General features: G+C 36.8%; 2 protein-coding genes across 2 annotated transcripts in view; one reads left to right on the top strand and one right to left on the bottom strand.

The window, feature by feature from the left end:
* Pgant2 (polypeptide N-acetylgalactosaminyltransferase 2) overlaps positions 1–4,016 on the bottom strand; it is a 296,288-nt gene extending 292,272 nt beyond the window's left edge. Inside the window, exon 1 of the mRNA XM_076192365.1 lies at positions 3,820–4,016. Within this exon, the coding sequence (XP_076048480.1) occupies positions 3,820–3,909 (90 nt within the window). The 5' untranslated portion in view covers positions 3,910–4,016. The remainder of the gene's footprint in view (positions 1–3,819) is intronic.
* An 8,479-nt stretch (positions 4,017–12,495) lies between these two features.
* The window catches only part of LOC143029618 (coiled-coil domain-containing protein 137), a 34,468-nt gene continuing 20,060 nt past the window's right edge, over positions 12,496–26,903 (top strand). Inside the window, exons 1-5 of the mRNA XM_076192364.1 lie at positions 12,496–12,774; positions 17,522–17,674; positions 18,201–18,324; positions 21,375–21,545; positions 22,565–22,714. Of these exons, the coding sequence (XP_076048479.1) occupies positions 12,698–12,774; positions 17,522–17,674; positions 18,201–18,324; positions 21,375–21,545; positions 22,565–22,714 (675 nt within the window). The 5' untranslated portion in view covers positions 12,496–12,697. The remainder of the gene's footprint in view (positions 12,775–17,521; positions 17,675–18,200; positions 18,325–21,374; positions 21,546–22,564; positions 22,715–26,903) is intronic.

The raw sequence follows: 26,903 nt of genomic DNA, 5'->3' as shown, positions 1-26,903 counted from the left end.
ATAAACCTCAAGCAAACAAAAGCTTTTGTATTGTTTTGATCCAGTTTGAAACAACCGCGCTGACACAAAACCATAATAACAATATCAATAATAATGATAATAATAATTTGATTGACGACTTAGTCTTTACGCCACGACCCCCCCCCCCTATCAGAGGGCTAGGACGGCACCCCTTCCAGAGGACTTTGTAGCGTGGAATTTAATGAACCATGCCCTTGGTTCAACTCGCCGGTGGCAGGGTTCGAACCACCATCATCTCAACCTTTGACGCCCAATAACAACGCCCTAACCCACTTGGCCAGCAAGCTTATTCGAAACGATGACGACGACGACGATCATGATGATGACGATGATAATAATAATAACGATAATAATAATGATAACGATAGTGATAACAATGATAACGATAATAACGATAACAATAATGATACAATAATAACAAAATGACTAATAACAAGTTTGGCATCATATCCTAAAACATTCCCTGGTCTTATTCTTCGATTAATCCAACGTTCATTTTCAACTCTTTCAACATTTATTTTCTTACTATGAACCGAACTCGTTAATTTGATGTTTGTATGCTACGAAAAACTGAAATAACGAGATCATATCCGAATTGTATCAAATGATTTCGCAAACACCCGAAAATGTGCCCAAATTGACAATGCCAACGCTGGGCGGAATTCGACAAAAAATAGATTTAATGAAAAAAAGAGGACTAAAAGAGAGAAAGAGAGCAACTATACCTAAAGAGGTGCTCTTCTCTCACCGACTGGATGATCAACAGACCAACTTACTAAGAAATTAGACTGAAGCGCGGGTAGATTGATTGACGACTGACTGATTGATTGAAGGGGTGTTTCTGTAGCGAGATGGAGATTCGGTCCATCAATTATCCACACTCATCGAAATGCAATTTTTCCTCCCGCCATTCCCATATTTTTTCTCAATTCTTTGAAAACACTCAAACACAGCCGGCAGGTGCTGATTAAAACTAAGATTTTTATCACAGTTTCGCCATGAGAAAATTAAAAGACTGAAGATGTTCCGATTACGTGCTGAAAAAAAATCCTCCTGATTGACATTAACTCAACAAAAGAAGCCAAACGGGGTTTCAACTCAGTTTTCCCCAAAGTCAAGAATTATTGCATTGGTGGGATGTATTGTGTTGTCAGGCTATGTTGCAAGATAATGACGTCAGGATGCACAATGCCTGGATATAATTATGCTGTCAGCATTATGTCGCAAGTATATATCATAATGCTGTCTGGATATACTGTGTTGCCGGGTATACTGCCAGGATATATCATAAGGATACATTCAAGATATAGGTTGGCATGATATGTTGCCAAGGCATCTTGTGACGTCACTATGCCCCAATGTACCTCCAATAACTGTAGATCTCCATGTATTGAATAGAATCACATGGCGACGGGCATAATAAGCCATGTAATGGATCGACATAATGCAGAGTTTTTTCTAATAATGAATCTATCTCCTTCTCTCTTGTCTCTTAGAATCCCAATCGTGAGAATTATCTTCTGGCGTCCTGATGAATTCTGTTGCTTGGTGCGTTGTGTGTATTTCTGGTGCCAGAGTGCATTTAAGTGTCGAGGTGTATTTTGGTGCCAAGGCGTATCTTGACGCCAGTATGTATTTTTGGTGCCACGGTGTATTTTTGTGTTTAAGGTATGCTTTAGTGTAAAACTGTATTTCGGTGCCAGAATGTATTTTGTGTTGTATCTTCATACCATGATGTATTCTAGTGCCAGGGTCTAATTGTATTTTGGTGCAAGGATGTATTCTAGCGCCGAGGTGTATTTCGGTACAGAGATATATTCTAGTGCCAAGATGTATTTTGGTGCCAAAATGTATTCTAGTGCCAGACTATATTTTGGTGCAAAGATGTATTCAAGTGCCAAGATGTATTTCGGTCCAGAGATGTATTCTAGTGCCGATGTATTTCGGTGCCAGACTATATTTTCATGTAGTTTGTATCAACACCATTTACTAGTGCTTGCTGTATCGTATATACAACGCCACTTCAGGTTTGTGTCGCATCCCATCAGTCGAATAAAATCGCCTGACGGCACCCATAACATAAGAATGAAGGAGACTGCAAGAGACCATAGGGCCTACACTAGGAAGATATACCCTTAGGTCCTTTAAAGAGGGAACTATCTCATGTTAAATGAGATAATCTATCACACAGTGTCTAGAGGTGTTAGGCTCTGTTGTAATTATATATTATCGTGTTAAGGTGTTATGTTGTGTTATGGTGTTATGTGTAATATCACACCAATGTTACTTCAGTGTCACGTGTGACATGGGCGTGTTATGGTGTTACACTGGGTCACGTTTATCACAAAAATATCACGTTCTGTGTTACATGCAACAGCGGATGTGTTAAGCTAGACCGTCTTGGCTGTGACGTGATATGGTGATACGACGCTAATACGTGTTACGCTATAGCACGTATGTGTTATGACATCCGGCTGTGCTGCGTTATGTTATAACACCGAATCTAGACAATGCCGTGGCTATCAACATACCAATGTCATTTCCTATAAAAAAAAAACCGCTAGGAGACGCTGAGTGGTTACTACCGAAGCAGTCACCTTTGCCCTAGGTGTTTGGACTATTGGGGTTGGTAACAGTCACTACTGGGAATCAGAGAGAAGTGCGGGATTCGAACCTACAACTAAGTGCATGGGAGGCCAGCGAAATAGTCAAAACGTGAAAATATAATAAATAATGAATAAAAAAAATAAACGAGAAACCAACCAAAACACACAAATAAATCAAAACAAAGAAAGATTAAATTCTTCATTTTTTGTTTTGAGGTCCATTGCTCACTCGTCAGATAACGCTGTCATCCGGTGATAATACGAGGGCCTTTTGTTTCCCTTCTCAATTGATTTAAATCACTTGACGTCAACCAGGGAAAATCAGTCTTTCACAGGAATAAAATTAATAAACATCATTAAGAGAATTAACTTTAATGAAATTGCCAGCTAGCAACCAATATACAAAAACGAAATAAATAGGTACATATATGAATAAGTTACCAACAAATTATAAATAGATAATATATAGATTAATAAATAAATTGACAACCGCGGCATCACATGGGTTAATCCCTTACAGACAGGATGATACTTAACCTCCATCCCCATCTGACGCTACGCGATTTTATTAAACATTGTCAGTCTTCCCTGTACCATTGTTGAAGTACTAAAAGCAGATAATTAATAGTTACGTTCGAATATTCACATAATACGCTTCACGCAACACTGACACGATGTGTCAAAAGTAACGATATTTGATTTTATTTAAAATAACGAAAATAAATCATATAACGACGCCGTTGAATATCAGGTATTTATCACAGGTTTCTAATACACGATGCTGTTATCTCAAAGAACGAGATAACGAGATAGAGAACTGTCCACAGAGACGGCGAGTATGGGTTACTAAATGTCTACATTCTATAGTGCCCATAGGCTCCCCTTCTACAATCGGTGCCCTTCCTAAAATCAATACACGCCCAACCAACCAAGGCCTGAGACCGTGACAGGTGCCTCTGGTCGCCCTCTAAGCCTAGAGTGACGTCACAGAGGCTTAGGTTTAGCTAGAATAAGCAGGAATGCTGTGGAATGACCTTAGTCGACCTAGCATCTTTCCCTACACTCGCAACGCCTCCCATCACCATCCAGGGCACTGTCCTTACTACAACTGCTTCTCTTCTTACCGCGCGGTTTAAGACGAAAATGGACTTAACGGAAGAAAATAGTCCTTAATTATCATGTCTGCACTTACCTTTGAGTATTTCCCGGTGTTCAGATACACAACCACTCCTAATGTCCACACGCAAGAGAAGAGGATGAAAATTTTACAGTTTCGCCTCATGACGACACTTACGCTCCTACCGTCACGATGCCACAAACATCACTGATAGATTGTCGTCGTCTTCAGCTAGGGCTACGAGCCGCCAGGAGCAGAACCAAACGCACAGGGATTCACGTAAGCTCCGACCAATCACGAGCAGCCTCGCTCCTCCGCGTATTCAAACTCCGCTGTCCATCGACCTCTCATGGTCTCCCAGCACACACTAGGAATAGCGGACCAAAGAAAAAACTTTCAACGGCCTCCCCACGTCCCGAATTACAATCTTATAATAAAACCTAATTGACACCGATTTTTAGAACCAGTTATATAATTCTAATAAGCATATAATTTAAAGAAAAAAACAACACTTAACGAGAACCTTGGTATGCAATGAAACGAATAATTAATAAAAATGTCTACGCTCAGTAGATCAAACATAATATGCCAAATGACAATTAATATTTCATATGCAATTTCCACCCAGAAATTCAAATAAACTGGATAGGACGCCTACCACCAGTTTGAGCCATATATTTTATGCATCAAATTCGAAATAGGAAGCGCGAATTGGTTATAAATCAATAGTTTATTCGAGCTGTATCCATTCGCATTGAACGTGGTCCGTAGTAAGATTAATAAATAATTAAGAATAGCAATTGGCATAAAAGGAATTTTGAAAGTATTTCAGTTATATTCTAATAATTTTCATCATAAGTAGATATAAAATGATTTTATTTGCAGTAAATATCAACACATAGTAATTTTTTTTTTTTCGTTAGCTCACTAGAACCGCCATGAGGTTTCATTCATCGCTAGAAGTGAACTTTTCATTTTCGTTGGAAACGAATCGAAAATATTTGTTCTAAATTCATATCTTCATTTCCTACTCTTCCTATACTATTGTATTTAGTGGCTTCCCATATATATATATATATATATATATATATATATATATATATATAATATATATATATATATATATATATATATATATAACCAATACACCATCAATATGGTGTAGTGGTTAAGTCACTACAAGCACTGGTCATGTGCTAGCCGTTGGTTTGAGTCCTCGGGTGTACCACATTTCAATTTCTGCATGTGCCTCCACGGTTCTTCCGATGTTGATGGCGTAGAATTCAAGTGCACTGTGGTTGAATAAAATGTATCTCTAGTCACTGGGACCCATTCAGTGTTGTGTACACACACACACACACACATATATATATATATATATATATATTATGGATACATATATATATATATAGATATGCTTCTTTCTGAAGAAGCATCACTGTGCGAAACTAGTCAAGGAATAAACTCCTGTTCTACTTGTGTGTTTCCCTCTACTCCTCTTACAACCTGTCAGGATGTCTTCACCTTCATATATATATATACATAAGCATGACATCTAAGTAAAAAATTGCAAAATACAAACCATCGTCATTCTAAAAGAGAATACGCGTATAGACTTATCGTAGGGAATGCCAATTAATGCGCGATGATAATTACTTGATTGGGCTTCCCGGCTTCCCGTCACCTTTCGGGATGATAATACCTAGTCTGTTATTTCATTGTCACCATGCATATATCAACTGATGGATTGACATTCCATTTTTGTTTTGCGTTTTACATACACGCGCGCGCACACACACACACACACACACACATTTCTAGACAAAAAAAAACTTTTGACAAGGTGCCACATAAGAAGTTGCTTAAGAAATTAGAAACTACAGGAGGAATACAGGGCAAACTGCTGAAATGGATGGAAGACTTTTTGCAAGAAAGAAAAATGAGTGGTGATAAGAGACAAACAATCTAATTGGGATGAAGTGATAAGTGGTGTTCCACAAGGAACAGTGCTGGCCCCAATAATGTTTGCTATATATATATTAATGATATTGATGAAGAAATTGAAAGTTATATGAGCTTCTTTGTGGATGATGCAAAACTGTTGAAAAAAGTGAACACTGAAGAAGATTGTGAGTCACTACAGAGTGATCTCAATAAAGTATGGGAATGGAGTAGGAAGTGAGAGATGGAGTTCAATACTAAGAAGTGTAGTATAATGGAATTTGGAAGAAGCAAAAAAAGAATAGTAGGATCATATAAATTGGGAGAAGGAAAAAAAAAAGTAAAAAATGAGAAGGACCTGGGAGTCATTATTATGAATAATATGTCACCTGAGAAACATATAAACAAGATTTTTGGAGAAACTTATAATTCAATAAAAACAATCAAAGTGGTATTTACATACCTGGATGAAGAAATGGTGAAGAAAATATCAATCACTTTGATAAGACCAAGATTGGAATATGCAGCAACGATGTGGTCACCAAGTACAAAAAATGTACAACAAAACTTGAAAGAATACAAAGGGCAATTACAAAATTGGCACCAACACTCTCAAAAATATTATATGAAGAGAGGCTAGCAAAACTTGAACTACAGACATTAGAGCAAAGAAGAGAGAGAGGAGATTTGATAACTATTTATAGAATCATGAAAGGTAGAGAAACTATTGATAGAGAGATTCTAATAAAATGGGATGATAAAAATACAAGATGACACGGAAAGAAAATCAAGAAAGACAGTTATAGAAGAGATCTGAAAAAGAACAGCTTTCCCCACAAAGTAATAGACATTTGGAACAAGTTAGATGAGAAAGTGGTGTGTGCAAAAACAATACATGAATTTAAAAACAGTTTAGATAAAATGAGATATGAAGACGGGACAGCACGAGCATAGCTCCCCTTCCCGTAAAATACAACTAGGTAAACACACACACACACACACATATATATATATACATATATATATACTTAACCCTCGATTTAACGGACAAATGCGTGCAGACCCTTGTCCGTTATTTGCAAAAGTCCGTTATTTGAAAATCGGGTCCGTCCGTTACCAATACTGGATACCGGACATAAGTCCGTTACGTAGAAAATTGTCCGTTAGGTTTCGGCGTGCACATATGTATTAGATATGTAATAAAAAGCTACAGTACATATGTATAATGATGTACATTACATATAAAGAAGAAATTGAACCATTTCTTACCTTAAATCTATTTACTACTATTTACATATGTACAGTACAGGATCTCCATTGGATTAGTGGTGCCAGCCTGGGGGCTGGCAGGGCTGACTATCGGAAAAAAATTCATTTGACGGACTTTGTCCGGTATTTGACTGTTACTACCGGACACCTATCAGACAAATTTTCATTTTACGGACTTCGTCCGGAATTTCATTGTTACTACCGGACACATTTTTGTCCGCTAAATCGAAAGTCCGCAAATTCTAGGTCCGCTAAATCGAGAGTTGTGTATAAATATTTATCAATTATGAAGCCTTCTATTCCTATATCATGTTTCTTTTTAAATGTAGTTTTCGTACTTGGTTTTTATCTTTACCTGAATATATATTATTAACACTCATTACAAAGGATAACAAAGAAGGAGCATGCCGACAGGAGACCTTTTGGTCCATAACTAGGTCGAATGCATATAATTATAACAATATAGATAATTAGATAAATAAATGGGCAAAGTTTGATAATAAACAGGTAAATAGTAAATAATCATTGATAAATAATAACAAATTAAATAATAAAGACAAATAATAGCAAACAAATAAATACTATAAAATAAATGGCAGGCATTACAGCATCTTGCTTAGGAATTTATCTAAACGAATCTTACATCAACTGAACTACATTGCATTGCATCTGCAGGAAGTTTATTCCATTCATTAACTACACGGTTGGCGAAGTTGTTTCTTCCCACTTCCAAATTAAATATATTTCCTGACAGTTTCAGACCATTATTTCTTGTCAGATTCTCATTCAACGTGAAAATGTCGTCGTAATTTTGCCTTGTTTAACAACAAAATTATATGCTGTAACAACTAATGCAATTTTCATATTTCAGATTTCCTCAATCTTCTTCTTTTGACTGTTATTCTCTAAACGTTCTCATAATTTTTCTCTAAACTCTCATTATTCATTTTTTTTCTTTGTTTATTACATTCTCAATATAATCGTTAATACCTCGTTTATTGATATATTTTCTTGTTTCATTGTTATAGCTAATCCCCTAGGTAATTTTCATTGTGCATTTTATACCCTACATTTCATGATCAGAATGTAAAAGCGTTATCCCTACTATTTGTCTCATACACTTGTACATAATATTCTGTAAAACATGTTTTACTCTATTTTATATTAAAAATTATCTTACATCAATTATATAAGTTCCATATGGAACCACGAGAGCAAAAACTGTCACGGATTTGTCATACATAATTTTGTTACATCATCTATATATTACAAGTAGTAGTGAATTGGTAGCATTTGTGTATGCATGAAAGTCCATTTTTCTTTCAGCGCTCTCAAATGCACAATATAGCGAGTCGTATAGCGCTACGCGATTGGTCGAGACTACCTTGAAAACCTAGGAGTCTTGTACAGCTCTTAATATTAAATCTACATCTTTCTTGGACCTATTCATTAGATAAATAAATAGAGAAAATAAAATATTCACGCCCAAAGCTATATTTTCAAGGCTAATTATATTCCAGGTAGATAAACATAATCAAGAGCTACAGCTGTATGACACTTCAAAGGCGTCGTCTGCTGTTTTGTTTACATAAACAAAAAGGAGACAAATGATGAGATGAACTAAATAGTTTGCACCTGATTTATAGCAGTCAGGGTGAAGTAATCTTAATCGTTTTCAGTTCCAAATTATCTGTTAGTCTTAAATATGGAAAGTTACTTCTGAACAGGTTAATGTTATATAAATAAAGAGAGCATACTGATAGAATCATGAATGCAGTCTGCACTACTATTTTTGTATTCGGAAAATACATAACAGCACTATGATGATGGTGATAATGACAATAACATATCACGCTACACCATACAATGATAATCAATAATATGGTTGGTATCAATATAAATATTCCTGATTATTAATATTAAAAATATGACTATGATTACTATATTACTAGTGTTTTCAATTGTAATGATAAAACAACAATAATATAGTAATAATATTAATAATAATAATAATAATAAACATGATTATCAATAAGAGCATAGGTGGGTGGATAGAACAAATTAAGCCTCAAGGGCACGTGACCAAAATATCAAAGAAACGATAAAGTTCACGATAACAGAGTTGCACAGCAAGATCCATATATGAATCTTAGGGAAAAATTCATATACTTTTTGGGCAACTACCTGTCCCATGAGAAGGGTGCACCAAGAATGAAGGGGCACTATTGTTGAGAAATAATTTAAGTGCAATTTTCACATAACTTGAGTAAGGTGAAAAAGCGGGAAGGATAAGGATGTTCCTATCATATGACTAGTTATCATGATTTGCAGGTACTGGCTAAATGGCTGAAATAATACACACACACACATACATATAGGGTCACATGAAGAATTGTCACCCCAGAATGCCCACACAAAGAATCGTCATCTCATGAGATCCCACCCAAAGAATTGTCACCCTAGTATGTCGAATATCAACAGTGGAATAAAGATTGGGTTAAATTGAATGAGGGTTATGCTTATCGTCATCAACTTGTATAGCCAAAGAATCTTAATCCCAGGATGGCCCACATGGAGAATATTCACCCTGCCAAAGTCTGGGGTGATGATTCTTTGTGATCATATATATATATATATATATATATGTATATATATATATATATGAGACTTATTGACCCACTGTCTGAAGAAGACCACAGATAGTGGTCGAAATATATAGATTTTCTGTCCATCTTATCTCATTCTCCGACAGTGGGTTAATAAGTCTCATTTTACAAATGTGCTACTACATTATACCTTCCAAATATATATATACACACATATATTTATGTGTATATATATATATATATATATATATATATATATATATATATATATGAAGGGAGGATCACCATGTAAATAAAGCTGTGGTACCCTGCTGTAGATGTTTTGTATCTTGCTACATTGCTTCTGACCTAGTGGGAGACAGGGATAGGCCTTCATCCACACTGAGTTAAGATAAAAGGGGAATACAGTGGGTTTTAGATGGGTGAAGGGTGAGTGCATGCCTTGGCTGACCATTTCCCTTATAAGGTAGAAAGGAGCTTTTGTATTCATACATATAATCATTATTTCAGTAGGATCATTCATAAGAGTCTTGTCTCCTTTTTTCTGTAATATTGTGCAGCTCTCATCAACTTCTTGTAAATTCATTTTCTCTACATTAATTTTCAAACCAAATCTGGCTACATGAGCAGTGATCTTACTGAATAAAGATAAGCAATAGGGAGCTATTCTTTCTGTCTTGGAGGCTTCCATCATTAGTACCACAAAAGAAGAATAAATTCCTTTGTTCCAATGCAGAACTGGTGATTAGTGGAATTGTGATGCTGCCCATTTTCAAATCTCATCAACACCCTCATCCCCATCTGGAGCTGAGGGCATGATGCTCAAGTTGCCATACTGGGCTAAACATAGCTCTCAGACAACTTCAACTGTATTTCCTCCACTTTTTCATACAATATGATCTGACAAACAGAGACTGCTCCCCTCCTATTTATACTAAAGCCAATGATACAGAAATTGACCCGATTTTATACAACACAGAGAATGGTCCAAATTTTCTTCCTAGACAGATATATGGGAGGGCCCAAGAACCACAGCCAACCACTGTTAGGTTATGGGTTTCCAGTTAGTGAAATGCATGGAAACAACTTATTACTATCAGAATAAAATTATAATAAAGAGAAAGAAAACTATACAATAGAATATTACAACAAAAATTATGTTAATCTGTTTGAAAAGGAGGTGAAAGTGTTAGTAGATAGAAAAAATTAGTCAGATTAAGAAAGAGGAATATAGAACAGATGTGGAAAACAATGACCAATGAATAATATCAAGACTAACATTCATCACACTAGCAAACACTAAAAATGAAATGGACATCATACAGAACGCTAGAAATCTGAAAATAACTAATAATGATGAATACATAAGAATCCCAATTATACCTAATATGACACTTCAAGAAATACTCTACTATTACCATAACAAAAACATTAGAAGAAAACTGAAAGAAAAGAAAGACAATCAAGAAAGGTATATAAATTATTCATATGTAAAATCAATAATAATACGCAATGGAAGATTTTTGCGTTGTCTAAACTGGAGTATAGATGTCAGCTGTGGAGCCCAATAACTATTGAAGAGATGGAGGAGCTTGAATCCTTCCTGGGTAGCTTCACCAGTAAAATTACTTCCCTGACTGGTAAAAACTACTGGGAACACCTTAAGCACCTGGGGCTCTTATCTCCAAAAAAAGAAAAGTACCAGGCTATATACACCTGGCAAGATCTGGAAGGACTGGTATCTAACATTGGTATTCCTAACAGTACATGAAGAAGATTGTGCCATATCAAAGGACCCAAAATGAACTGCCAAAGACTGAAAACACTCAAGGCTACCAGTTTCAGCAGGACTAGGCCTAAACTCTTCAACAACCTTCCATCATGTCTGAGAAACATATCAGTCTGCAGTGTAGAAGTTTTCAAGAAACACCTGGATACCTTCCTGTAGAAGATAGAAGACATGCCTCCTTTGCTCTCATACCAGACCTGGTACCACTATAACAAACTGGACCGGCTCTCATCTCTATACCTCAGGCACAATAAAGGAAACTGCGGAAGTGCTCGTAGCCGAGGACAATACTGCAAATCCTTCTGAAGAATTGTGAATAAGATGTGAAGTGATAATATACAATTAAAAATCAAATTCATATGTGCAAACTAAAAGTAGAAAAAAAACAGAACTGTATCATGCATATTTCCAGCCTAAATATATATATGAGAGCACACTAAAATTGGAAAGCATGAGAAAAAATAGAAATTGAGGTAATTCTATAATGCTCAAATATTCAAAATATGAATTATGAAGATGGAATATCATATGGAATGTGTGTATATAATGTTGATTTACCTCTTTAAAAATGTAAGAAATAGACATTTAAAGAGGTAATCAAAATATTCAATGACAAGTTAGTGGCATTTATCTGATGGCCATTCATCAACATAAAGCCTTGATCTCGAATGCACACCTCCATCTCAGGTTCTATGTCCTCAATGAGTAAAAAAAAAAAAAAAACACTTGACAAGCTAGTAAAACCCACAGAAATTCGCAACCACAAATGTATCAGGAAAATTTGAAGATTCTAGTATATAGAAAAACTCAGGACGCTATAATTTGAATGGTATAAAACCTTCAAATGGAACATATGATGATTTATCGGATGATGCTATTCCGAATCTATAGGGGCTTCACTTTATGTGAAAGAAATGTTTGAATATCGACGTTCACACATCGAATCGATGTATACAACCAATGTTAATACACCGAATATTAGCTGAAAGAAAAGTTAGATACACACTGATTAACACAATAATTGCTGTACGATCATAAGACCACATAAATTTAGACTGCTAGGAGTACAATCTTCAGAACTTGTCCTGGATTTAGCATCTCAACTTGTTTTTTGGCGTAGTGTCGCTGAATAGGTTGCAAGGTCTGCCAGCTGCGACGGAACGGAACAAATTGGAATGGAACGGTCAATGTAAACAAAACAAGTAAAGTAACACGTGAAAGGCTACAATTGACCCCCTTTACGAAGATTAACAGATTGAAATCCGTTATAACAAAGAAAAATTGTGCAATTGTAAACTGTATATTAGTGCTCTTTTAGTAAATATTCCCAAGCAACATTATCGTCAGGATGGGACGACGAATACCAGGAAAGAAGCACAGAGGTATCAAAGATCCACTGAAACAACAAGTTCAGAAACAACAAAAGTATGCATTTTTTTATTTCTTTATAAATACAACAATTTTACATTGCCTTTAAAACCATAATTGGTTTAAAAGGAAATTGAGACACTATTGCTAAGGTCGCCAAATTTCTTTTATCTTTAGCTGTCTGAAACCTTTGGACCTAACCTAACCTAACTTACCAGCATCATAGGTATTGAACCTTTGAACCTAACCTAACTTACCAGCATAGGTATTGCAGAATATTGGCTTGGAGTTAAAGAATACAGACATACACACAGTAATACTGATCAAGTTTATTTTGTTTACTTAACGACATTGATACCATTGGGTTAAGAACTTAAGCTAGCTAGGTCAACATGAAAATGAAATTCCTGATATTTGAGCTGAAGTAGTTCTCATGGGATGCAAAAAGTCGCTATGAGTATAATGCAATTTGAATTATCCATCTAGCTGTCCTAGTTCTCGAGATATTGCATTTTGAATGGAATTAAATCGGGGCCTATTTTTTCCCAGAAAATCGGGCCGAAACGTGCTGTCTGACTAATCGCCGATCAAACGTAAACAATGACGGTTTTAACTGACAGGCACAATTTTATATAAAAATTTAATATATGGTTGCATTATTTGACCTATTTTCTATAATATGTGTGATTTCCATATAATTTGATCATATAATTACGTTTCTATCCTTTGCAAAATTACCCACCACAGCTACGAATACCGTCAAATTACATTAAAATCACACATTTTAAAGAAAATAGTTTGAATAATTCAACTATATGCAAGCTATTACACTAATAGCACAATAGTAACAAACTTAATAGTGTAGTTTGATCCATACCACCAGTGATCATAGCGGGCAGGACGAATCGTAGCTGTGGTCCGTAATATTACGGAGGATAAAAACGTAACTTCTCTTTGATCAAATTACATGAAAATCACACATTTTAAAGAAAATAGTTCAAATAATTCAACTATAAGTCTATTACACTAATAACATAATAGTAAGAAACTTAATAGAGTGAAGTTTGATAAGATGGCGGGATGGATGTTGATGTTGTTATCCGATAATCCGACCCGATAGAATAAAAAACTAATTAGTACCACCGATTTCTCAGCTCTACCGTATCACGCTGCCTTTATTTTGGTATAAGAATAATCCGCGAGACTTGTAGTTTTCGTTATTTTTGGTTAGTTGCCCGCACTCTGAATTTATTTAGCTCATTTTTTACGCTGAAACATAAACCAATTTTCGATTTACTGCTGAATGCAAGCCGCCATGTTTATCTTATATTTTTATGTACCGACATGTAACTGATGATGTAATCGTTTGAAATTTACTACGATCGTAGTAAATACACTCGTATGAATGAAATATCCGGCGGTATGTAAATTTGGCCGTTTGCATGACGTGCGCATAAAATGACGCGCTATTGGGCTCTTTATCAACGGTGGCGCCTCTGGTGGTGTTTGACCTACCTATTTAAGTAGTAATGCTTTTATTCAAAATCATCCTTAAGGATATTGCGGTTGGCAATGACTGCTAACATAATTATTATTATTATATTGGAATGATTTTGTCAATAACAACCAGCATTTCTATCCTTAGGAACATTATGGGACCAAAGAGGTGGAGTTATAGAAATTGTAAAGGAGAGTTTAAAGAAGGAAGCAGTTCATTGAACATCATACTATTTTGAGTGTAGTTTAGTTTCCAATTTCTAATGAATGCCAAGTGATTTGTTCCATAGGGATGTCACTAAAATCTCACAAGTATCAACTGCATAAATTATGCAATTGATACCCATGCAGTGGTCATTCGAGTTCAGGAAGAGACTTTGAATAGTGAGGACTCAGACATTCTGAATGGGAGTCACACATCCAAAACTATGGTGTTATTACTTATATTCATTTTGGAAATTTTTATTTATTACAATTATTGGCAGTATAATGCTGTTCTTACAATATAGTGATTTTAGACGTGTCTGCTATTTTTACCTTTTGTTATTTATAAAGACTGTCAAGCAATCATAAGTAAAACCACCTCTCATCTGTAATTGGACAACTCCTCTGGTTTACTAACCTGGTTGCTACCCCATAGCATGAGTGATGAGGACATAATAGAGTGAATGAAGTAGCTAAAGTCTGCTGGTACATCAGTTGACTGAAGGGTATTTGTAGAGTAATTAATTCTCCTGGGCAGAAAGACTGAATTGTGTACCATACATAGGCCATTGTATAAAGTTGGTGTATTAATGGATAGATGGGTGGTAAAAATGTTAGATTGGGTATTGTAATTAACAACCAAAAGAGACTAAATTTAACTTATTTTAACGTATTTAACAACGTAATTTAATTTATTTAACAACCAAAAGATACTAAATTTAACTTATCAATTAGATATTTAAAATACATAAACACATTTTAATGCTCTGAAACTTATCTAAATATGTACAGTTGCTTGAAGTAGAGTTTGGAAAGCAATTTAAAGGAATAGAAGTGCTTTCTGTGACTGACCTAACATTACCCTGAGGCATCCAAATATGTGGTTGAGAGCCACCAAATCAGGCTTGCCTCCTGCATGCCAGGTCTTGTCTAACCAAATGCGAGATCCTTAGAAATCATAATACTTATGTATTGAGATTCTTTAAGGTTTTTGGCAATATCCAGTAACAACTTCCCAGAATCACAATCATTAACTTTGTACAATCTCTTGTCTCTACTAATACAAGAAAAGTCAGAGAACTCCACAGGTTCACCCAGAAGATACTGGGAGACTGAAGTGAAAACTTACTTAGTATTAGTAATCTCTGGGGGATCTATTCTATGAATAATGAGAACAGACACACAATTTTGCCATTCACCCATCTATCTCAGCCCCTTCCTTATGAAGTGCCTAGTATTATCATTACTTTCAGTAGTATTCACAACAACTGGCTGACTGGAGTCAGACACTGCCTCTGAGGTTATGTTGACTGATAAACTGCCTACCTGAGGACATAATATCTACATATTCTTACAAAGCCTCATCTATCTGCAAAAGTTGCTTGGGCTTGACACCAGGATAATCTAGGTCTGATGTAACATTGGAGGAATGAGTACATTGAGTATACCATTACTGTAGTTCTATAATCCCTAATTCCACCAATCAGCTGCTCAGGAAGACCCATACACATAATTGTGGGGCCAAACAAATGATCATAACACCCACAGCCAATGGGGTCACTTTCAACAACCTGGTTACAAGTTGCACAATTGTAAATAATATTAGAGTCAGCACCTCCCCCTGCTGTTGAGGCAGGGAGAGGTGTTGGTAGAGGGTGCCAATAACCACCACTGTGATTGTAGTTAGATTAATATATATATATATATATATATATATAATGATTTATTTATTTTATTTATTTATATATTTTCTTTTTTCTTTCTTTCTCCCATAACCCAATATTAACTATGGTGCAGAGGAATCACAAGCCAGGTGTTGGCAATAATCTGGAATCAGCAGCAGCAGTCCAGGGCACCAGGACCCCAAATGTATAGTTCCCAATGTGCTGGCCCAAGCCAGTATTGACCTAGCTTCAATTTTTTTTTTTTTTTTTTTTTTTTTTTTCAATAACAGAAAATCTGATTTTTTCACTATCTGCACAATTCACATTCCACTTTTAAAGTTGATAATCAACAGATTATTGCAACCAGTGGCGGCACTTCTGGGCACCAATGCGCTGACCTGAGCCAGTATTGTCTGAGCTTTCATTTTTTTCAGAAAATTAAATACTTGCACAATTCACATTTCACTTATAAATAGAATTAATAATCAATAAGCTATTTAGCTCATTTTCAGTAATTGTGAGTCAAGAGCCTACAGATGGCTAAGAAATTCCAAAATTTCACAGAGCAAGTCCGAGCACTGCACAATAGGTCCGACATGTTTGAGTACTACCCTTTTCTTGAACTGAGTGGGTGGATCAGAATAAAGTTTAAGAACATAGGAATGAAGGAGACAGCAAGAGATCATAAGGCCTACACTAGGCACTTCTATGATTGATTAATTTCAACCAGAACTGTAGATATTGTCATTAGGGCAATTTTTGGGAGGTCATTAACTAGAAATACAAACCATATACCATATATATGGAGCTGGAAATAGAGGTGCTGAGGTAAAAAGAAATTAAACTTAAATATTGGCAATAATTAGTGGAGGAAACATGGAGCTCAAAACAGAAATTGACTAATAGATTAGGATGAATAAGGGGATTAGTAATGGAAGACGAAGAATGACAAAGAAGAATGATTAATTGAGGGTATGTGTGGATGACATGATAAAAGGCAGGCAATACTCTGTTATTTTAAATGACCAAATTGTGATAAATATAGGAATTCAGGTAGTGCATAATCAGTTTTGACATTTTGCTCTCTCTCTCTCTCTCTCTCTCTCTCTCTCTCTCTCTCTCTCTCTCTCTCTCTCTCTCTCTCTCTCTCTCTCTCTCTCTCTCTCTCTCTCTCTCTCTCTCTCTTTATTTATTTTTTTTCCTTTCCCTCCATAGAGGTGGCTCTGAAGTATGGATTGCATATTACCATGCAGCCAAAAACCCAAATAGGGATGTACTTGTCTACTTCACATTACTATTATCTTCCTTCAACAAGTTCCTTTTCTTTACTTCTTTGATATATATATATATATATATATATATATATATATATATATATATATATATATATATATATATATATATAGTAATATATATTTTTTCATTTTCCCATTTTACAGAGTAAAAAATGTGGTGAACAGAAAGCCAAAAGATATTGATTCCCAAGAAATACCAAGAAGAGTACAAAACATAATGCAGTTCAAGGAGCAAGGTCAAACAAAACTTATACAAACAAAGAAACGAAAGAAAAACAATCTGATTGATTCTTCCAAGTAAGTTAACTAGTTTATATTGCTTACATTATTTTCTTATACATGTACAGTAAATGTCTGATTATTTGACACCTTTGGAGCTGGATTGATGCCAAAACATAACAATTTACAAGTAATCAAATGTCCAATCCCCTTAGTTCTTCATGTCTTACCAACCACAAACAATCTATGTCATAAACCCGAAAGCTGAACAAAACTATCTGGTGACAGCCTCAGTATGCAAGAACAGTTGTTGTCATCTAATCACTTCAATGACTACATGTATTGTTGCAATATTTTCCTATCAAAAATGGAATAATTAGTTATAAAAACCTCTCTACCACACTACAATTTACAGTAGTCTTTCACACCCATATAGATAAATTTTACATTTACCCAAACTTATATAATTTCCATGACTATATAAGATTGCTTTTATAATGGTTGGCTGTTCTTTGTGGGGATGCTGAAGAGTTGAAAGTCCTGCAACAATCTCAGTCAGCTCTGTTGTTAGAATGTATAATATTACACATTGTGATGCTTTCAGATTTGTGCGTATTCATGAACACCAGCCAGGTATGACAAGGCCACTCAAGATGTTACCTCATGTACAACAGCGTCCTGGAGAGAAAGATTACAAATTTAAGAATAGAGTGCATTCAGCAGTCCAGGTATTTATTTTTGCTTATTTATTTGTTTATTTATTTATTTTATTTTTATCATTATAATTATAGTATTATTTATTATTATTTTATTTTGTTATTATTATTATTATTTATTTATTTATTTTATTTTATTTTATTTTATTTTTTTTCAAATATTTTTCAGTATAGCATCATACTGTAAAGTTCCTCTTTTGCTACTTAGTTCTAAAGGATGTTAGAAAAAGATTTCACATGCTGATTTGGATGTCAATTAATAGATTATGCTCGTAAAATATGCTAGATTTGTTGAAAGTGGATGACAATCTTGAAAAATCTTAATTTTGCTGCTTGTTCCCGGCTGCACCATGTCATTTTCACCACTGAATATCCCAGGTTTGCTCATTTCCTTTACTTGCCCTCAAACATGACCAAGCCAACACTAAACCAGCCTTTCATTCTTTTTTCTTTTTTTTTTCTTTTTTTTTCTTTTTTTTACAGGTATTGGTTTTTATATTCCTGCACTTTTGTTAAGAAAATTTTTATCATTCAACTCTCATCTTGGATGTTCCTACTTCTACATCAATTCTTGCCTCCCTCTTTGGAGTTAATGTTTCTCATATGAGCATGCTCATACTCTTCCTTCTTCATCATCCATTGACATTCTGTAGCCACTTTCTGCTCTGAAAATTTAATTGTAAGGAAATAAATTCTTTGTCTTTGGTATGTGGTCAGTACTTCAGGTGTATATAAGAAAATTATTGTACAGAACTTTGTATTAAGTTGAGCTGAGGCATTTATCTCTTCATAGAAAGCATTTAAAAATCCTATACTACAATGGTTATCCCTATTTCTAGAATACACTCATTCTTATCATGTGCTTGTAATATATTACATTAGTATACAGTAATAGTGTACAGCTGACAGGAAAATAGGAATAGATTTTTTTTTGTACAAGTACCAATTAGAGCATGTGTGTGGTACAGATGAGAGTAAAAAGGAAGAAATAGGCAATATGTTTGTGAGAAGGAAGATGAATGTGTTGCATGAAGTGAAACTAAGTTGAAGAGGAGGGGTGATTTTGACTTTGGGAATGTAGCAAGAAGGGTGTCAGGAGTGGGGAGAGGACAAATGAAAGGCTCTACTATTAAGTAAAGAGATAGGTAAATATGTGGTAGAGTGGAAGGAGGTTTCTTCAAGGTTAATGTGAATGAAGGTGAAACTGGGAAGGGAGATGTGGGTCTTTGTAAGCTCATATTGGCCTGGTAGTGAGAAGAGTGTAGAGGAAAGTGAGGCTTTTTGGACAGGTTTAAATGAGTGCATAGAAAGCTTTGGGATGAATGTTAATGTAGTGGTATTGGGAGATCTCATTGCCAGAGTAGGGGATGAACCAATAGATGGAGTTGTTGGGAAGTTTGGAGTACCAGGTAAAAATCATAATGGAGAGTTAATGTTTGAGATTGTTTAGAGAGTTGATGATAGCTGACAGTGTTTAGGAAGAAAGTTGAGCATACGTACACATGGGATAGGGTGGTGGATGGAAGGTGGTTGATAAGGCATTAATGCAATATGTAGTGGTATCCAGAAAAGGAATAGGAAGAGTTTTGGATGTCCATGTTCTTAGGGGAGAGAGTGGGGGGATTACCAGCTAATTTTTTGGTGGAAGGTAAGTTGAGAGTTGGGGATAGGTGGTGAAAGAGGAAAAGGGTAGAAAGTAGAGAAGTGCTTAGAGGAAACTGTTTGAATGAGAAGGAAAAGGAACAGGAGTACAAGGAGAAGCTGAGAGAAGTGTGGGAGTTGGTGAAGGAGAGAGTGGAAGAGGAGTGGGGGTATTTCAAGGAGGAAGTGACAAGGTGTGCAAAGATGGCATGTTCATGGATGGGATGGTGCAGGATGTAAAGGCGAGGGCAATGGGCAGGGGACTGGAGATGGTTAAAGAAAATGGAGAAAAGTGGGAGGTGAGCCAGTTCTTGATTGCTGACAACACTACTTGTGGCAGGTTCAGAGGGGGGATTAAGGGAGTTAGTGATGGAGTTTGGAGAGTATGTGATAGGAAAAAGTTGAAGGTATGTGTGGGTAAAAGCAAGGTGATGAGATGTACAAGAGGAGAGGATGGCAGTGAGTTGGAAGAAAGTCCTAAAGGAGAGAGGCTGGAGGAAGTGGATAGCTTTAAAGTATGTGGCAGGAAAGGGAGGAGTGCAGGTAGAGGTAATTTGTAGGTTGAAGGAAACAAATAAATACCTTGGGGGGGGGGGGAAGTACATGAGAAATGGCCATCTGGGAATGGATGCATAGAGGAGATTGTATGAACGGATGATTGTGACAATGGCTTTGTATGGGACAGAGACTTGGAATTTAAGAGAGACAGAGAGGAAAATTTTAGATTTGTTTGAGATGAAATGTCAGAGAAGTATGGTGGGGGTTATTAGGTTAGGTAGAGTGAGAAACGAGGGGCTGAGGTGGAGTGTGGGAGTGGAAAAGGAGATGACAGATAAGGTTGATGAAAGAGCATTTGGATGGTTTGGACACATGGAAAAAAGAGTGAAGAAAGATTAGTAAAAGAGGTGCAGAAGGCAGAGGTAGAGAGAGTGAATTTGAAGGGACGACTGAGGATGAGATGGGTGGATGGGGTGAAGGGGGCATTCAGCAAGGAAGGGAGAAGCCAGGAGATAGGGATGAGTGGAAAATGGCTGTGTATAGATGATACTGTTATGTGTGAATGATATTTTGATGCAGGCGAAGGGATTTCTCCCCATCTTCTCTTGTTCTGCATGAGGGTACTGAGAGGGAGGTTGCCAATTAAGTGAGGCAGCCTTGTTGTGTATGTACTGTGTATTGCTACTGTGCTTCTGACCCGGGGCAATGGGCAAGATTCAGGGATGACTCGTTATTTGTGTGGAGCTAAGATGAGAGGGAGAAAAGGGTGGTGGTGGGGAGTGGAATGGGTGGGAGTAGATTTGTGGTTTTCAACTTGGCTACCTCTCAATAAGAGAAAATTATTTTCTCCATCAGTGTGCATTTACTATAGATTATTTTATTTTAGTAGTTTTGTATATTCTAATTGATTAATTGGATTACAGATGGTCCTGAAGGAGTCTTCCTTTGAAGATAAGTTTCAGGTAGATGTTCAGAGAGATATGCAAGGCAACGTTATTGCAATGCAGTGCAGAGAAAAGAATGACCCCCTCATGGATGATAAAGATAAGGAGAAACAACAGGAAAGGCTTCAGAAAAAACGTGAAAAAAGACGGGTACGTTAGTCTGTAATTAAAGCATTGTTAACCCTAACTGGTGTAGTGCTTAATTCTATAACCTGCTGAACTAAAGTCCTGCAGTTTAGGCTTTGGTCGGAACTAGAACCTTGTTTTCAGGTCATATTACAGGTGATTAATCAAAGGTTTCCTTATAGCAGTGGTTCCCAACGTGGAGCAATTTGATTTTTTATGGTGGCAATTTGATTTTTAGGTGTTTTGGTTATCAAAATCTATGTTCTTGTGATCTATTAACCATTTATGCCTATGATTTAACAGACTTTAACTTTAAATTTTAAGTAGGAAATATACATATATATATATATATATATATATATATTACCAAGGCTTCCTTCCCCCTTACCAGGGGGGTAGCCAAAAAGGACAAGGCACAAAAACATTCCCACCCATTTCATCCCCGAAAACACTCCACACCCCTCCACCCTCCCTCCCATCTTAGCACCTCCTAGATGCGTAGGAAATAAAAGTTTAAAAATTAAATCAAAGTATTGGCTTCTTCACCTGAAACGGGAGTTCATTTTTTAAATAAGAATTATATATTACCACATGGAGGGTGGGAGACATCAGGATTCTAGAGGTGATTAGGTGGGGCATGGCCAAAAAAAGGTTGGGAAACACTGCCTTATAGGTTCTGTTTAAATGAATAGCAGTGAAAAACAGACTTAACTCTTGTGAAAAGACATTCCCTTTGAATAATATTCTTTGCTGACAGCTAGAATCAAGAAATGTTATTACCCCTATCATTAGCAGTGAAAGGATTAGTAACAACTGGTGTCACAATTGTAGGTTTTCCTTTGATCGGTTTTGCCTGGAATGCAAAATGGGAGGATCAGTCAGTAGATATATGTAAGAGATAATTATGGATTTCCATGATATCATTTCCTCAGGTGTCTACCTCAGTTCTAGGTATTTGCTCCATGTAATTCTTTATCATTCTTGCTGTAGCGAGACATAGATAAGGATAGTGTTTACTTCTTTTTCCCATTTTTTTTTAATAGGAAAGAGAAAAGAAAAGAAAGGGAAAGCATAAGAAGGATGAAGAAGAGTTTGAACCAGTAAAAGATGAAATTATGTTTGGAGAGGTTGTGCTAGAGCCACCCAAATTGGAAACAGAGAAGCTTACACGAAAACTAAAACCAAATGGGAAGGTAAGAACTGATTATTGTTGATTAGTGGAAGGGGTAGATAAATAATAGAATCACAGCAGCTTGTTCTGGGTGGCTAATGAAACTAAGGAGGCACAGTTTAACATATAATATAAAGACAATTGGCACGAACACAATGGACAAACGTCGGGTTGTTACAGACGTCACGAGACAAACTGACGCTACTCTTCCTGCCAATTTCTCTCTACCCACGCCTTGCGGGCATTTGATAAAAATAATAAATACAGCATTTAGATTATATATACAGAACACACAGAATATAATACAATATAGATATATATACATCGTGCCAACATATCGCTCGGCCCGCGCCCTCGGTGCCCACACCGAGCAACCAAGAAAAACTGACCGAGGCAAACAGAAACAGAAATACAGACAAGCCACACACAAACCACACGCACAAGTGGCAGACAGAAGTGTGGCACACATGGAACTTAAGCACACCCAAAACATTACACAAATACATATACATAAAGGAATACATAAACAACATATACAAACACAATCAATTATACATACACAAAGAAATGTAAAATGAACTGGTGCCAGTTTAAAAAAAATACATAGGGCAATTGCCGGACGTCCGGGACATGAAACATAAAACAGTACAAAATACACAATATACAAAATACACATGAATTAGACAATAGACATAGGACAATAGGAAGAACAAAACGCCATTGGCAGAAAAATAACAGTTGTAAATATAACAAAGATTACATCCCCTACCACAGGTACGCCAAACCCAAATGAGTCTGCGCCCAAGAAAATACACAATTTACAATAGTAAGGGCTAGGGGGGTACAAAACTTCACAATCCAATTACATACAAATACACACAAATACATACAAGAGGCTCACTCGACCATCAAGGCCTAGCACTTCGTGAACGTAGATGATACGAGTGGCCCACAATGGGTGATACAATGGGAACATTGAGTGTTGGGGGAGGTTGGGTGAATGCAGGTATGGGCACCTGCGTCTTTTTAATCCTGTCAGAATGGCAAATCTCACTAAGACCCGTAGATGGGTCAAAAACCCTGAATTTGTTGGGATGGAGCTGTTCTGTTACTAAAAAGGGACCTGTGAATTTACAATTTAGTTTGGACTGGCGGTCCGGCATGCTCCTAAAGACATGATCCCCGACAATGATGTTTACAGGCTTAGCACGACCATGTTGGTGTTTTAACATGTCAGCCTTGGAAATAACAAGTTTGTCCCTAACAGACGCATAAATATCATGCAGCACATGACCCTGAAGTTTACTATAGTCATCCACATTGTAGAGGGGACGAGCAGGACTGTCAAGCATGTCATAAGGGAGTCGTTTCTCTGATCCAAAGACGACATAATGGGGCGTTTTTCCTGTGGAAACATTTATGATGCTGTTGATACAAGCACTAACATGGGGAAGCCAATCCTCCCAAGACTCATGAAAATGACTAGCAAGGTGACGTAAGATCTCCAAAATTTTCCTGTTCGTCCTCTCCACAAGACCATTGGACGCCGGATGATAAGCAGTAACAAAAGTTTGTTTAATGCCGTAACGTGCACAAATGCCTGCCAAAACCTCGTTCTTAAATTCAGCCCCATTATCACTAAGGAGCACCGAAGGAGTGGTGTATGGACACAACACATGGGAAACTAAAGCATATGCTACAACTGGTGCAGATTTGTTACGTAAGGGAGCTAGGACCACAAAACGACTAAAATGATCCACACATACAAGGACATACACAGAGCCCTGTGTGCTACGAGGCAGTTGCAAAAGGTCTATAGCTACAGTCTGAAAAGGGTGAGAAGGAATAGGGTACTCTAAAATGGGAGCAGTGCTCGTAGAACCTTTGTTCTGGGCACAAGAACTACACCGGGCCACATGAGAGGCAATGTCTAGTCGCATTTTAGGCCAATAATACTTCTTCCGTGCCATAGCCAGAGTTTTGTCACGACCTGGGTGACCAGCCTGAGGGGCATCATGAGCAAGGGACAAAACAATGGGAACTAGAGACTCAGGGATCACTAGCTGCGCCACATCCTGCTCAAACACTTCCACATTACGAATGAGAACTTCGTCCTGCAGGGAAAATTGGTACAGAGGTACTGGTAAAGCTGGTAAGGTGGAATCATCACCAGTCTCTGCGGAGGTGTGGGTTCGGATCCCACCGCTGCCACATATAACATATAATATAAAGACAATTGGCACGAACACAATGGACAAATGTCCATTTGTTACAGACGTCACGAGACAAACTGACGCTACTCTTCCCACCAATTTCTCTCTACCCACGCCTTGCGGGCATTTGATAAAAATAATAAATACAGCATTTAGATTATATATACAGAACACACAGAATATAATACAATATAGATATATATACATCGTGCCAACATAAGCTGGTCTGTTGGCCTCCCTCATTCCAAAACCATAACCTGCTTACACTGTGCTACCCAGCAGCAACAACAAAGAATTCAATCAGACTGCACTATTCCTCTCCTGTATCTGTTTCTCTTATTATTATATGATTTATGATTCTGACAAGGAATTTACATTGATGTTTACAAAGCTATTACCTATCTGGTTCTTACGGCTGAACTTGCAGCCTTTACCTGCATTAATCGGCACAAAGCATGCTTTCTTCCAGTTCTTGTGTACATAATTATACACACATATCAATGACCTTTTCTCCCATATAAATGGATAACCAAGTCCAAGCACATACCCATTACATACACATTGAATTTTGTAAACATTCCTTCCATCTCAAATTCAAATGGATGAAAATTCATTCTTGTCCCCCAGCACACTTCAGTTATGATGTGATTAATAAAGAGCTGAACTAGATGTATCCAGCATACATTGTTACGAATCTCGCTCACCTATCTGACTTGCAATAGATTAAGTATGTGAAATGAGTTCCCAAGACCCCCATGTCTTTGGGATAACTCAAATAGAAATTGTAAAGTTGTCAGACTCGTAACACATAGTAAGAGTGAATGGGTGACTGAGTTCCCAAGACCCCATGTCTTTGGGAAAACTCCAATAGAAATTACAAGGTCGCCACTTGATTTTATTAAAATCAAGAAAATCAAGAAAAATGAAACGCACAGAATAACGTTTAACACTATTCATTAAAACTCAACAGGATTACATGAAGGATTACAATCACTAAACTTCAAGTGTGTAAATAAGTTTACATTCAAATGAGTAAATATATTTCAAAACAGAAGATTCCCGCTCGAAAACTTTTAACGGGGGTGAAAGAAGATTAATTAATTAATTAATACTTTACCAACGAAAAACACTGTCTAAGTCACTACTATAGACATTTCCTACTACTACATGGTGTGAAATTCTCACCCTAGCTGAGTTAATGACTCTTACGACTAATACAGGGGGAGTACAGAGGACTTACTTCAGCCGACGACCCCCTTCGAGGCGACACCTTTACACCGTACTCTCTACTCTCAAACTGATTCTGACACGCCCAAGTCGCCCTGGTTCTTCTTCAAAAAACCCTCTGATTGGCCCATAGGAATTGCGTCTATGGTGGTTGAACCTCATTGGTCAATTAACTAAAAACGTTCTCCTTCGTTCTAGGCTGAGTGTTAGAACAAATACTCCATTGAGTAGGTTTTCCTTCCCACGCGTCCTCCTCAGTACTCGTCCTGTAATCTGATGCCCACGTTATCACGGGGCGCCGTTATCCAAAGTTATACTATCCCCACCTTACATATATGGGAATATATGTGACACCTCCCTCTTTAAGGTTAAAAAAAAAAAAAATCTTGAAAAGATTTTTTTTTTCTTTTTTGTTTACTTGAGGGAGAATATACTTACAATATCGACAGGCAATCGGCTACCACATTGTCTTCCCTCGTACATGACGAACATCTAAATGATACTCCTGCAAAAACAAACTCCATCTGGTTAAGCGGAGGTTCTTATCTTTAAACTTGTTAAGGTACTTCAAGGGATGGTGGTCTGTGAGAACCGTTACCTGGGCACCAACATGGACATGCACAACAAAATACTTAATTGCTAAGATCATTGATGGCATACCCTTTTCTTTGACACTCTTAGTTTAAGCACAACGGAATTATAAGTCTTTGTCCACTGGAACTTTGTTCCTTCCTCAATGATAGTCACTTATTGCGGGTTCACACGATACGG

Source organism: Oratosquilla oratoria, chromosome 11 (genome assembly GCF_046742065.1).
Source record: "Oratosquilla oratoria isolate Oo_2021 chromosome 11, ASM4674206v1, whole genome shotgun sequence".
Taxonomy (NCBI): domain Eukaryota; kingdom Metazoa; phylum Arthropoda; class Malacostraca; order Stomatopoda; family Squillidae; genus Oratosquilla; species Oratosquilla oratoria.
The sequence above is the reverse complement of the archived record's forward strand: the minus strand, read 5'-3'. Positions and strand labels throughout refer to the sequence as shown.